The sequence below is a fragment of the Pseudophryne corroboree genome, chromosome 10 (genome assembly GCF_028390025.1).
Source record: "Pseudophryne corroboree isolate aPseCor3 chromosome 10, aPseCor3.hap2, whole genome shotgun sequence".
NCBI lineage: Eukaryota > Metazoa > Chordata > Amphibia > Anura > Myobatrachidae > Pseudophryne > Pseudophryne corroboree.
In genome coordinates this window covers 206,976,288-206,990,743 of record NC_086453.1, presented here as the reverse complement: position 1 = coordinate 206,990,743, position 14,456 = coordinate 206,976,288, and the positions used below count along the sequence as shown (strand labels likewise).

Sequence of the window (14,456 nt, the reverse complement as noted above, 5' to 3'; positions counted from 1 at the left end):
TTGATGGCTTTGTCATGTAAAGGCCCTTATTTGATATTCCACGAAGATAGAGCTGAGCTCCGGACACGTCAGCAGTTTCTTCCAAAGGTTGTGTTGGCATTTCATATCAAACAACCTATTGTGGTGCCAGTGGCTACTGACTCCTCAATTTCGTCAAAGTCCTTGGATGTTGTGAGGGCTTTAAGAATCTGTGAAGAGGATTCCTCGTAACAGGAAATCGAACACTGTTTGTCCTGTATGATCCCAGGAAAATTGGGTGTCCTACTTCAGAGCAGACTATATCTCGCTGGGTTAGGTTCACTATCCAGCATGCTTATTCTACGGCAGGATTACAGTGTCCAAAATCTGTTAAGGCCCACTCTACTCGTAAGGTGGGTTCTTCCTGGGCGGCTGCCCGGGGGGGGTCTCGGCGTTACAACTTTGCCGAGCGGCAACTTGGTCTGGGTTGAACACGTTTGGTAAGTTCTACAAGTTCGATACTTTGGCCTCTGATGATCTGAAGTTCAGTCAATCAGTTCTGCAGGAGCCTCCGCGCTCTCCCTCCCGTTCTGGGAGGTTTGGTACATCCCCATGGTACTAATGTGGACCCCAGCATCCTCTAGGACGTAAGAGAAAATAGGTTTTTGGTTACCTACCGGTAAATCCTTTTCTCGTAGTCCATAGAGGATGCTAGGCGCTTGCCCAGCGTTTTGTTTTCCTGCAACAGTTATCTGGTTCAGTAAAACTTTGTTTAGTTGAGTACTGCATTGTTACTTGGTAAGTAATGTTTCAGCAGTTGCTGAGTTTTTCAAGCTAGTTAGCTTGATGTGCCTTGTATGTGTGAGCTGGTATGAATCTCGCCACTATCCGTGTTCAATCCTTCTCTCGAAGATGTCCGTCTACTCGGGCACAGTTTCTAGACTGAGTCTGGTAAGAGGGGCATAGAGAGGAGCCAGCCCACTCTCTCAAACTCTTAAAGTGCCAATGGCTCCTGGTGGACCTGTCTATACCCCATGGTACTAATGTGGACCCCAGCATCCTCTACGGACTACGAGAAAAGGATTTACCGGTAGGTAACCAAAATCCTATTTTCTCTGTTGCAGGAATAGAATTTTTCAAGTTTATTAGTCACTTTTTTTAATTTATTTATTTATTTGTCCTTTCCCTAGAAAAAATGTTAAGGGCACATCTCCTGGGACCACAACCACTTGTACTTGGTAGGGCCCAGGTCTTGATATAGCTGGGGCCTGGATATGAAGTGACTGTGCAGCACACCTTTTGTTATAAACCTGTGCAATGCACCCTGAAGGCAAGTGGGGATAGCTCACAGTGTGCTGCTAGTCTAAAGTAGTGCTACACAAACATTTATTTTAAATAGTCCAAAGTTATATAAGGGAAATATGATACAGGGGGGAAGAATTGAATTGAGGGTGAACGGATATGCCTTGTCAAATATGAGTGGCAGTTGGCGTGTTTTTTTGCAGTCTGATCTCGTTCAAAAGTGTTTACTTGCCCCACAGGGTTGCAAGCACTTTTAAGCAAATCGGCCAGTGAAGGGTGTGAAAAGTGCTGCCGTTGCCAGTATTTTAAATGCACTGCCAATGGTATTTGCTGGCAATTGAATTCCCCCCTCCTCCAAAGTGAGTAGTTAGAAGTGAATATAACTATTGCTTTTTTTGTTTTGCTCAGGCTACCTGTCCTGTTGTCGCTTTCTGGATGATAACCAAATTATTACCAGCTCTGGAGATACCACTTGGTTAGTATGTTCTCAATCATAAATGTAGGGTGTAGATTGGATAATTTAGTTGAACTTACTACTGCGTCCTATTCACATGTTCATATGTGAAAATCCCAACTCTGCAGCGTTAATGCAGCATTCCCAGAATGTTTGAATGTTACATTCCTATAAATCCTACCAAAGCTGCTTGCATTCTCCAGATTCTTTTGTATTTGCAAATGTGATAAAGATCTAACTACAGTCGCATGTAGATCTTAAATCTGTCTCCATACATGGCAACTAATTATGTAAATATTTTCAAAGGTTTTTCTGCTTTTACTATGAATTCTGTGGATTTTTTTTTTTTTTTTTTTTTTTAATGTGCGCTGTTTTATCTCCCTGTGATCAGCGCTCTTTGGGACATTGAAACTGGCCAGCAGACAACCACCTTCACTGGGCACACTGGGGATGTCATGAGCTTGTCCCTTGCTCCAGATTCAAGGTGCTTTGTGTCTGGGGCCTGTGATGCCTCAGCCAAACTTTGGGATATCCGAGAAGGAATGTGCCGACAGACTTTTACAGGACACGAGTCTGACATTAATGCGATCTGTGTAAGAGGTTTCTTTTCCTTCCCTATATATGTTGCATGTTTATTTTCCCTGGTAATTTTGTCTAGAAACTGTACTTGGTGCTCATTTTGGGTAACTGACTTGATTTGGCCATAGATCCATTTTAAAAATGAGCTGGTTTATATGCAAGTAATTGGTTGGGGTTGGTAAATGACCATTTTTAAAATCCATGATTACAGGTCTTGTCATGTGATTACAGGCACCACTGGACCTGAAATTTAAATCCCTTTCATGCAAATCACAAATATTTGTCAACCCTTCTGTTGCTTGCAGAATTTATTCCTTGTTAGAGGCGTTTTCTTAGACACATCTCCGCTTGTAGATGAGCCTTTATAAGAGCCTACAATGGCTGACCAGTGGTCCCATTTGTTGTTCGCTTTAGTTGTCAATTTGTATAATCAGATTTCAGGCTTCAATAACTTGCGTACACTGAGATAACTGAGCATACCTTTGTACCTATGACATGTAGATTTCTTTTTTTTATTAACACTGTCTTAACATGGTATTTGCAGTTCTTCCCTAATGGCAATGCTTTTGCCACTGGCTCAGACGATGCCACATGCAGGCTTTTTGATCTCCGTGCGGACCAGGAGTTGATGATTTATTCCCATGACAATATAATCTGTGGCATCACTTCAGTAGCATTTTCCAAGAGTGGACGTCTCCTCTTAGCTGGATATGACGACTTCAATTGCAATGTCTGGGACACACTTAAGGCTGACAGAGCAGGTGAAATGATAGTTTGTCTTTTTTTGTATGAAGCCCATTAGCAGCATTTACATTGCCTGTTATGTGCAGCAAGTAGTGTATGGAAGCCTAGAAATCCAGGGGACAAAATGCGGGCGCTCAAAGCCTTAGTGCAGTGGTTTCCAAACTTTTTTGAATCATGGCACCCTAGAGTATTAGAAGTTTGTTCTCTGCACCCATAAGCCAAAGGTTTCGTGATAGAATTAGAGAAAAAATATCACATTAAGTAAATTGCGTTTTATGTATCCTTCAATTGTGCGGTGAGGAACGAGATTTGCTTGTTTGTCCACGTAGTTTATAATTTGCAGCCACCAGCACTGGTTTTGCCTGTTACATTGATCATACATAATTTGAATTTGTCCTGGACCACCAATCCAAGGCACCCCTGCGAGTGCCCTGAGGTGCCCCAGGGTGCCACGGCACACAGTTTGAGAACCACTGACCTAGTGTCATTAGCCATAAATAATGACTGCTTCTATTTCTCTAACGTCCTAGTGGATGCTGGGGACTCCGTCAGGACCATGGGGAATAGCGGGCTCCGCAGGAGACAGGGCACATCTAAAAAGCTTTTTAGGTCACATGGTGTGTACTGGCTCCTCCCCCCATGACCCTCCTCCAAGCCTCAGTTAGGTTTTTGTGCCCGTCCGAGAAGGGTGCAAACTGGATGGCTCTCTTAAGGAGCTGTTTAGTAAAGTTTTTTTTTTAGGTTTCTAATCAGTGATTCCTGCTGGCGACAGGATCACTGCAACGAGGGACTTAGGGGAGAGACTGGCAACTCACCTGCGTGCAGGAGGATTGAAGTTTTAGGCTACTGGACACTGAGCTCCAGAGGGAGTCGGAACACAGGTCAGCCTGGGGTTCGTCCCGGAGCCGCGCCGCCGATCCCCCTTACAGACGCTGAAGAAAGACGGCGGAACGGAGGTCCGGAAACAGGCGGCAGAAGACTTCACAGTCTTCAGAGAGGTAGCGCACAGCACTGCAGCTGTGCGCCATTGTTGCTACACGGCTCACTGACACGGTCACGGAAGGTGCAGGGCGCTGCTGGGGGCGCCCTGGGCAGCAATATAAATACCTATTTGGCAAATAAATACATCACATATAGCCATTAAGGCTATATGTATGTATTTAACCCAGGCCAGTTTTCCTAATAACCGGGAGAAAAGCCCGCCGTGAAAGGGGCGGAGCTTATTCTCCTCAGCACTCAGCGCCATTTTCCTGACCAGCTCCGCTGGTGAGGAAGGCTCCCACTCTCCCCTGCACTACAGAAACAGGGTTAAAGAGAAGGGGGGCATAAATTGGCGATATAATTATATATTAAGAGCCCATATATAGAAACAACACCTTCTAGGGTTGTTATATACATTATGGCGCTTTTGGTGTGTGCTGGCAAACTCTCCCTCTGTCTCCCCAAAGGGCTAGTGGGTCCTGTCCTCTATCAGAGCATTCCCTGTATGTGTGTGCTGTAGGTCGGTACGTGTGTGTCGACATGTATGAGGAAAATGTTGGTGAGGAGACGGAGAAAATTGCCTGTAATGGTGATGTCACTCTCTAGGGAGTCGACACCAGAATGGATGGCTTACTTATGGAATTACGTGATAATGTCAACACGCTGCAAGCCGGTTGACGACATGAGACAGCCGGCGGACAAATTAGTATCGGTCCAGGCGTCTCAGACACCGTCAGGGGCTTGTAAAAACGCCCATTTACCTCAGTCGGTCGACAGACACTGACACGGACACTGACCCCAGTGTCGACGGTGAAGAAACAAACGTATTTTTCCTTTAGGGCCACAAGTTACATGTTAAGGGCAATGAAGGAGGTGTTACGTATTTCTGATACCACAAGTACCACAAATAAGGGTATTTTGTAAGGTGGGAAAAAACTACTTGTAGTTTTGCCTAAATCAGATAAATTAAATGAAGTGTGTGATGATACGTGGGGTTCCTCCGACAGAAAGTTATGGGCGGTATACCCTTTTTCCCGCCAGTAGTAAGGGCGAGTTGGAAAACACACCTTAGGGTGGACAAGGCGCTCACACGCTTATAAAAAACATGGCGTTACCGTTTCCAGATACGGCCGCCCTCAAGGAGCCAGCTGATAGGAAGCTGGAAAATATCATAACAGTATATACACACATACTGGTGTTATACTACGACCAGCAATCGCCTCAGCCTGGATGTGCAGCGCTGAGGGGGCTTGGTCGGATTTCCTGACTGAAAATTTTGATACCCTTGACAGGGACAGGATTTTATTGTCTATAGAGCATTTTAAGGATGCATTTCTATATATGTGTGATGCGCAGAGGCATATTTGCATTCTGGCATCAAGAGTAAATGTGATGTACATATCTGCCAGACGAAGACACGACAGTGGTCAGGTGAGGCAGATTCCAGACGGCATATGGAAGTATTGCCGTATAAAGGGGCGGTCCATTGGACCTGGTGGCCATGGCAACAGCTGAAAAATCCACCTTTTGTTACCCCGAGTCACATATTGGCAGAAAAGGACACAGTCTTTTCAGTCTCAGTCCTTTCGTCCCCATACGGTCAGGCGGGCGAAGGCCAGTCATATCTGCCCAGGGGGAGAGGAAAGGGAAGAAGACTGCAGCAAGCAGCTCATTCCCAGGAACAGAAGCTCCTCACGGCTTCTGCCAAGTCCGCAGCATAACGCTGGGGCCGTACAAGCGGACTCAGGTGTGGTAGGGGGTCATCTCAAGAGTTTCAGCAACACTCGCAAGGGAACTCCGGGATCCTACATGTAATATCCCAGGTGTACATTGGAAATTCGAGACGTCTCCCCCTCACACAATTCACAGGCTGTATTCCCAGCAGGTGATAATCAAAGTACCCTTCTTACAACAAGGAAGGGGGTAGTATTCCACACTATATTGTGGTACTGAAGCCAACCGGCTCGGTGAGATCTGAAATATTTGAACACTTACATACAAGCGTTCAAATCAAGATGGAGTCACTCGGAGCAGTGATAGCGAACCAGGAAGAAGGGGACGATATGATGTCACTGGATATCAGGGACGTTTACCTACAGGTCCAAATTTGCCCTTCTCACCAAGGGTACTTCAGGTTCCTGGTACAGAACTGTCACTATCAGTTCAGACGCTGCCGTTTGGATTGTCCACGGCGCCCCGGGTCTTTACCAAGGTAATGGCCGGAATGAGGTTTTTTCTTAAAAGAAACATGGACGCTTTCCTGATAAGGGCAAGGTCCAGAGAACAGTTGGAGGTCGGAGTAGCACTATCTTAAGTAGTTCTACGACAGCACGAGTGGATTCTAAATATTCCAAAATCGCAGTTTTTTCCGACGACACGTCTACTGTTCCTAGGGAAGATTCTGGACACAGTCCAGAAAAAAATGTGTTTCTCCCAGTGGAGAAAACCAGGGAGTTATCCGAGCTAATCGGGATCCTCCTAAAACCAGGAAAAGTGTCAGTGCATCATTGCACAAGAGTCCTGGTAAAAATGGTGGCTTATTACGAAGCAATTCCATTCGGCAGATTTCCCGCAAGAACTCTTCAGTGGGATCTGCTGGACAAATGGTCCGGATCGCATCCTCAGATGCATCAGCGGATAACCCTATATCCAAGGAAAAGGGTGTCTCTCCTGTGGTGATTACAGAGTGCTCATCTTCTAGAGGGCCGCAGATTCGGCATTCAGGATTGGATGCCGGTGACCACGGAGGCCAGCCTGAGAGGCTGGGGAACAGTCACACAGGGAAAAAATTTCCAGGGAAGTGTGATTAAGTCTGGAGAATTCTCTCCGCATAAATAAGCTTAGAGCAAATTTATAATGCTCTAAACTTAGCTAGACCTCTGCTTCAAGGTCAGCCGGTATTGATCCAGTGGGATAACATCACGGCAGTCGCCCACGTAAACAGAAGGGTGGCACAAGAAGCAGGAGGGCAGTGAAAACTGCAAGGATTTTTCGCTAGGCGGAAAATCATGTGATAGCACTGTCAGCAGTGTTCTTTCCGGGAGTGGACGACTGGGAAGCAGACTTCCTCAGCAGGCATGACCTCCACCCGGGAGAGTGGAAACTTCATAGGGAAGTTTTTCAACATGATTGTGGACCGTTGGCAAAGACCAAAGGTGGACATGATGGCGTCCCGCCCGAACAAAAAACGGGACAGGTATTCCGCCAGGTCATGAGACCTTCAGGCGATAGCTGTGGATGTTCTGGTAACACCGTGGGTGTACCAGTCTGTGTATGTGTTCCCTCCTCTGTTTCTCATAACCAGGGTATTGAGAATTATAAGACATAGAGGAGTATGAACTATACTAGTGGCTCCGGATTGGCCAAGAGGGACTTGGTACCCGGAACTTCAAGAAATGCTCACAGAGGACTAAGGGCCTGGGGAGCTAAGAAGGGACTTGATTCAGCAAGTACCATGTCTATTCCAAGACTTACCGCGGCTGCGTTTGACGGCATGGCGGTTGAATGCCGGATCCTGAGGGGAAAAGGCATTCCATAAGAGGTCATACCTACCTTGGTCAAAGCCAGGAAGGAGGTGACCGCACAACGTCATCACCACATGTGGTGAAAATATGTTGCGTGGGTGAGGCCAGGAAGGCTCCACGACGGAAATTCAACTAGGTCGATTTCTACACTTCCTGAAAACAGGAGTGTTTTGGACCTCAAATTGGGGTTCATTAACATTTAAATTTCGGCCCTGTAGATTTTCTTCCAGAAAGAATTGACTTCAGTTCCTGAAGTCCAGATTGTAAAGGATGTATTGCATATACAGCTTTTTTGTGCCCCTAGGGGCACCGTGAGATCTCAACATAGTGTTGGGATTTCTTAAAATCATATTGGTTTGAACCGCTCAAATCTGTGGATTTGAAATATCTCACATGGAAAGTGACCATGCTGTTGACAAATATCTCACATGGGAAGTGACCATGTTGTTAGCCCTGGCCTCGGCCAGGCGATTGTCAGAATGGGCGGCTTTGTCTTACAAAAGCCCATATTAAAATTTTCCATTTGAACAGGACAGAACTGGGACTCGTCTCCAGTTTCTTCATAAAGGGGTGTCAGCGTTTTCACCTGAAACAACCTCTTGTGGTGCCTACGGCTACTAGGGACTTGGAGGACTCCAAGTTACTAGACGTGGTCAGGGCCCTAAAAATATATATATATATATATATATATATATATATATATATATATATATATATATATATATATATATATATATATATATATATATATATATATATAGTTAGGACGGCTGGAGTCAGAAAGTCTGACTTGCTGTTTATACTGTATACACCCAACAAGCTGGGTGCTCATGCTTCTAAGCAGTCTATTGCACGCTGGATTTGTAGTACAATTCAGCTTGCACATTCTGTGGCAGGCCTGCCACAGACGAAATATGTAGATGCCCATTCCACAAGGAAGGTGGGCTCATCCTGGGCGGCTGCCCGAGGAGTCTCGGCATTACAACTTTGCCGAGCAGCTACGTGGTCAGGGGAAAACACGTTTGTAAAATTTTACAAATTTTGATACTCTGGCTAAGGAGGACCTGGAGTTCTCTCATTCGGTGCTGCAGAGTCATCCGCACTCTCCCGCCCGTTTGGGAGCTTTGGTATAATCCCCATGGTCCTGACGGAGTCCCCAGCATCCACTAGGACGTTAGAGAAAATAAGAATTTACTTACCGATAATTCTATTTCTCGTAGTCCGTAGTGGATGCTGGGCGCCCATCCCAAGTGCGGATTGTCTGCAATGCTTGTACATAGTTATTGTTACAAAAATCGGGTTATTACTATTGTTGTGAGCCATCTTTTCGGAGGCTACTTCGTTTTGTTATCATACTGTTAACTGGGTTCAGATCACAAGTTGTACGGTGTGATTGGTGTGGCTGGTATGAGTCTTACCCGGGATTCAAGATCCTTCCTTATTGTGTACGCTCGTCCGGGCACAGTACCTAACTGAGGCTTGGAGGAGGGTCATGGGGGGAGGAGCCAGTACACACCATGTGACCTAAAAAGCTTTTTAGATGTGCCCTGTCTCCTGCGGAGCCCGCTATTCCCCATGGTCCTGACGGAGTCCCCAGCATCCACTACGGACTACGAGAAATAGAATTATCGGTAAGTAAATTCTTATTTTTTAGGTCTGTAACATTACCCGTAGTGATCTGGAAAGTGTTTGCTCTCCCAATTCTCGTACAAGTGGCTCCTTATGATCCGTTTTCAGTTATGAAGAGAGAAACCTTGTTTGTACTGGTATTACCTGAGATGTAGCACCCCTGGATTGCCAATTCACAATGGATCTTAGTGGGTGGTAATTGACCCTTATTGGGGCTGCACTATATATTGGAGAATGTAAATGGGTAAAATAACGCCTGAATTGTAGGATTTAGTTCTCTGAACTATATTGGGGTGATTATATTACATGTTGCATACACTATGTGCCATTGTGAAACAGTACGCCATACTCTGTTTTCCCCCACATCCCAGAAGTTGTGCAGAAAAACGTAAAATGTTGTCGGTACTGTAACTGTATGAACAGCAGAGCAATCTCAGTGATGCTCTGTGATGGTGCCTGTGAGTAAATTGACTCCTGGTTGGAGTGCTCACCCATTTTCCAATGTTTCATTTCCAGGCGTCCTAGCTGGTCATGATAACCGTGTAAGCTGCTTGGGAGTAACAGATGATGGTATGGCAGTGGCAACAGGGTCATGGGACAGCTTCCTCAAGATTTGGAATTAAAGTCTGTGAGTATCAGCGATTGCTTTCTGCCAGTTTATCTTTCTGAAAGCCCTTTTATCAATCTTTTATAAACCATGATGGAAGGATGACCCCAAATTTGCAAGGTGTACCTAGCTTCTTTCTGAATGTTGACCCTATAGTTGCGGTACTATTTACCAAAATGCCATTCACCTTAAGCCCCAGTAAAAACAGGAGTGTAAGAGCACTGCTCTAGACTTTGAAGGCATGGATTGTTTTTTCTTTCATCCACTAGGAGTAGCTATAGTTCATGGGCCTTCAACTTGCGGCCCTCCAGCTGCTGTGGAACTGCACATCCCAGCATGCCCTGCCACAGTTTTGCTATTAAGGTATGCTAAAACTGAGCAGGGCATGCTGGGATGTGTAGTTTCACAACAGCTGGAGGGCCACAGGTTGAAGACCTATGCTTATAGTTAGTGGATTCCTATCCCTATAAGCAGACATTCTTACAGAAAGTATAAATTCTCTTAGATGGCTCGATGTTTCAGATCAGATTGTTTTTGTTTCATTTTTTCCCTTTTCCCCCCTCTCCCCAGATTCCCAGCTGACTTCTCCATGACTGGAAGAGCATTCCAACCTTCGAAATTTTAAATCATAGCATATCCGATCCAACCATACTAACGTGGACACCCACTCTCCCTACTCCCGTACATCAAAGGGCAGAACCTCTCCTCTCATTTTTTTGCTGAAAACAAGAGCACAATTATTTGCTATAGGAAGAATTGTTTTGTGGTTCTGAAACTGAAAATTGTGCATTCCTTTTGGGACCACCCCCCCCCCTTCCCCCACATATTATATATATAAATATATAAACAATTTTTTTTCTTTAAATTCTTTCTTTACCTTTGTTTGTCTTGAATAATGATACAAAACACTATACGAGCGCAGTAAGACATAACCAGTAAGTAGCTATATTGAGCGTAAAGTCCATTTCATGATTGTTCATTCAAAGGTTTTTGGAGCAAAGTCGGTCTTTTAAACTTTTTTTTTTTTTTTTTGTAAATCAGATGTCTATAGCAGTTGTTGTGAGAACTGCAGCAGTACCAGGATTGTAAAATAAGAAGTTATGTGGGTTATTTTTTATGTTAATTTCTTCCCTCCACATTTCTAATTCTGATCCATTAAGTTAAGGTCAGGTGTGATACATTTGTGTCGGGGCCTTTTTATGTTGTAAGTGTCCCTATATTGTCTTGTGAAAATCTGTTGCACAGATACAGAAACATACAAACATTAAAGAGCATACTAGCCATCGGCTTGCCCTTATGTGATGGTCATGTTAAAATCTGTTGACCCCTGGTAGGAAGCTCCAGTAATTGAGTTACTTTTGAGCGCCAACTGTTTATGGAAATGTAGTAACGCAATGCCTGGAGTGCCTTCAGAATCTCTCGTCCTCTAAGAATATTTAACATCTGCGTTTGAACCCTGCAAAAGTTTTGATTGGAGTGTTGTAAGGACTCAAGTGTGCTGCGCTCTAGAACACCAATACCAATGAATTGTGTTCCTGGAATGCATGTACACAATCCCACCTACCCCCTCTGCATATTCGACGACATTAGTACTCCTACACACATAACGTGTGAGAACAGTTGATCAGAATTAAGCTGGTGGCATCCACTGTATAATGGGAAGCACCAGCGATGTGATCTGTAATATCTGCTCCCCCTTGAGCAGAGACTCTAGATGAGTCTCTAGACTTACTGGTGCTGTATACTCCTGCCAGGGGTTTTGTTTTTTATATATATTCTTTTTTGTCGGCCCCCCCCCCCCCCCCCCTTCACCACGTCCTTCAACGTTCACTTCACTGTCAAATCCTTCACCTAGACCTGAATCATTCATTCAGACTCCAGCTTCCCTGCAAACTTGTTCTGTTAACACTGGGAATAGATTTTGAGAAATAAAAGGGTATCTTTCATGAACACTACCCTAGTCCCGTATTGATAGATTAGGAGCAGCCGTGGACAGAAGTACCTGTCTGTACTCTTTGGATATACAGTCAGATGTGTATGAAATGATGTACAAATTTAATGTTTTTGAAAATAATGATCTTGAACTTTCTAAGTTAAAACTTACGAAAGCTTTTATTATGTTGGCGGGGAGGGGGTGTGTTTGCCATAGGGATGGGTTTTCCTCTTAAGATTGCATGCTGTAGAGTTGCTTAATGTGCAAATAGAGTCCCTAGATGATTGTTTGTTTTTTATTATTATTTTTTTTGTTTGGGTTTTTTTTTGCCCCTGCCCTTTAAGAAAACTTGTTTAAGAATGAAATTTGCGGTTGTGCGTTTATTTTATGTACTCACAGCTACTCTGTATACACTTTCAAAGTTCAGTGCGAAATTGTGAGCACTAAGAGTAGCTCAATTCACTTTTTTCTTTTTTTTTTTACAAATGTACAAAACATCCTATTCAAACAATCGCATAAAAAAATATTATTATTTTTTTTTTTACAGGAAGGGTTGGGAATTGTGAAATTAAACTTTAGTTGGTTTAAATTGATGCTTCTCAGCCTGTTCTTGTAGCTAAAGGATCTTGCATCTAATTTGTTTTGTTTTTCTAAGAACGACTTTCCCTGCAATTTATTTTAGTCTCCTGTGCATTGCTTCTTTATTACTGTAAAGATCTGTAAACCAATATGCGAGATCTGCCCTACTGTTCCACAGATCTGTACAGTAAAAAAAAGTAGCCCACTATAATTTAATTAGCTTCTTCCTAATTGTATATGAATGATACTCAACCTTTAGCAGTAGAGGCTTTATTTTATTTTTCTCTTTCTATACAAAAGTACTGTAATTGTGCGTTAGGCCGGGAACTGGCAGAGAACGAGATGCCCCGCCCACTTTTTGCATAAATTACTCTAGAGCTCTCTGCACCCCCTTCTCCCTCTCACCTTTTGTATTTAATTTTAAAGTCAGTGTACTACAAGAACGCTGGATGCAAGATAGATACTATATTAAAATGTACTGTTATTTAAGATGTAATAAAGCAGTTTGACATGAGTTTATTTCTTGTGGTTAGTGTCTCATTTAATGGCATTGGTTTAGGGGATTCTGGTACTTGTTAAACCTTTTAGATTCAGTGCCTGGTGCACTGATACTTAGAATGGACTCGATCAGATGACCTGTCATTTTATTTGAAATGTAATCAAACTCCATTGCATGAAATGTTACTGACTTGTAAAACTAATGGTTTGTGTTCCTGTTTTTTTTTTTGTTTGTTTTTTTTTGTTTTTTGTTTTGTATTCTATAATTTGGACACAAGTTAAAACTAAATGTCGGCTGTAGGCTTAAACTTAATGTCCATAAACCTTTTAATAAATACAAAAAAATGACAGTTGTCCTTCTGTTGTGCTGAAGTTGTAAAACTGAGCCAAAGTTAATAATTCTAAGGGACGTTACAGCCGCCCTTACAAAGCACCATGCGCGTACACAGCAGCGTCTTAACCTGAGAATGGAGCAGGATTCTTTTAACACAGCTAAAAACTTAAGCTGATTACTTGACCATATCGGTGGCGATGGGACCGGGAGGGTGCAGTCATCGCCGAGTGCGGAGCGGCGGTTGAAGGAGTCGGGGCAATGCTGCATCCTCACTGCCAATTTCCCCCGTCGGCCATTCATGCACATCTGACAGGCGATGTCGCTGACTATGTGCAGTAGCTTGCATAGTCAGGGACATTGTGCATACATACTAGACGATATCGTGAACAATGTTTCTGAATCGGGCACATTGTCCACAATATCATCTAATGTATACCCAGAATTACACTAAACACCCATTGCCGCCTTTTCCTTAACATTTAGCCTGTTCCTTTTGTAAACTGATCCTATATTGCGTGAAGGACAGACTTCCTTACTTTGGTATTTGGATATGGTCTGTTTAAATTAGAATGGCAATCCGCGACCTCTCTCATTCTCTATTTCTGCAGCAGAGTACACTGGTATTCCACAGGAAATAACATCGGGGGTGTAGAGTTGGATCTTGATCCAAAGCACCAACAGGCTAAAGCTTTGACACTTCCCAGGATTCACTGCACTGCCTCCTGTACAGCCCTGCCTCCAGACACTGGAGCTCAGTTTGTAAGTTGGTGCCTGCAGTGCAGGCAGCTAACGGGTGGGCCTGCGCTAGGAGATTTTTAAGAAAGAAGACTTCAAGGGCCGCAGCACTGACATGTCATGCTGACATTCTGTGCTGCGGCGCCATCACCTCACCCATCGGCGCTGCATACTCCCGCGCCCTGGTTGCCGAGTACTTGCAGCGGAGGCACTCCGGTCAGCAGGCACACATCACCGCTGCTGCTCTCCTGGATCGTGTGGCCGCACTTCACGGAAGAGGTAAGAGGGTCCTCCAGGTGGGACCCACCGAAATCGTAATGCGGCTGCGGTCCCAGGAGACGGACCGCGCCTCTGGCGTGGAGACTGTGTCCGTGCAAGGACCCCCCTATATCCACCAGGGCAGGGAGCACAGGTCGGATTTACTAAAATCCATTTATTATAGGCGCCATAGTACCCGGTGGTGAAGTCCTGCAGAAGGGGATAAGGCGCTGATCTGTAGCCCCTCCCCCAACTCCAGGTGCCATCTACAGAAGGTGTTCCCACCCTATAGCTGCATCTCTCGCTCTCCCTCACTCCCTGTCAGCATTTGGGCGCCATTT

The 14,456-nt window shown here is 44.4% G+C and overlaps 1 protein-coding gene across 2 annotated transcripts in view; it reads left to right on the top strand.

The window, feature by feature from the left end:
- GNB1 (G protein subunit beta 1) overlaps positions 1-12,809 on the top strand; it is a 133,452-nt gene extending 120,643 nt beyond the window's left edge. For both annotated transcript variants that reach the window (XM_063943049.1, XM_063943050.1), the window contains exons 7-11: positions 1,669-1,735; positions 2,106-2,307; positions 2,838-3,054; positions 9,688-9,799; positions 10,349-12,809. In XM_063943049.1, coding sequence (XP_063799119.1) covers positions 1,669-1,735; positions 2,106-2,307; positions 2,838-3,054; positions 9,688-9,794 — 593 coding nt within the window. In that variant the 3' untranslated portion in view covers positions 9,795-9,799; positions 10,349-12,809. The remainder of the gene's footprint in view (positions 1-1,668; positions 1,736-2,105; positions 2,308-2,837; positions 3,055-9,687; positions 9,800-10,348) is intronic.
- Positions 12,810-14,456: the final 1,647 nt, after the last annotated feature.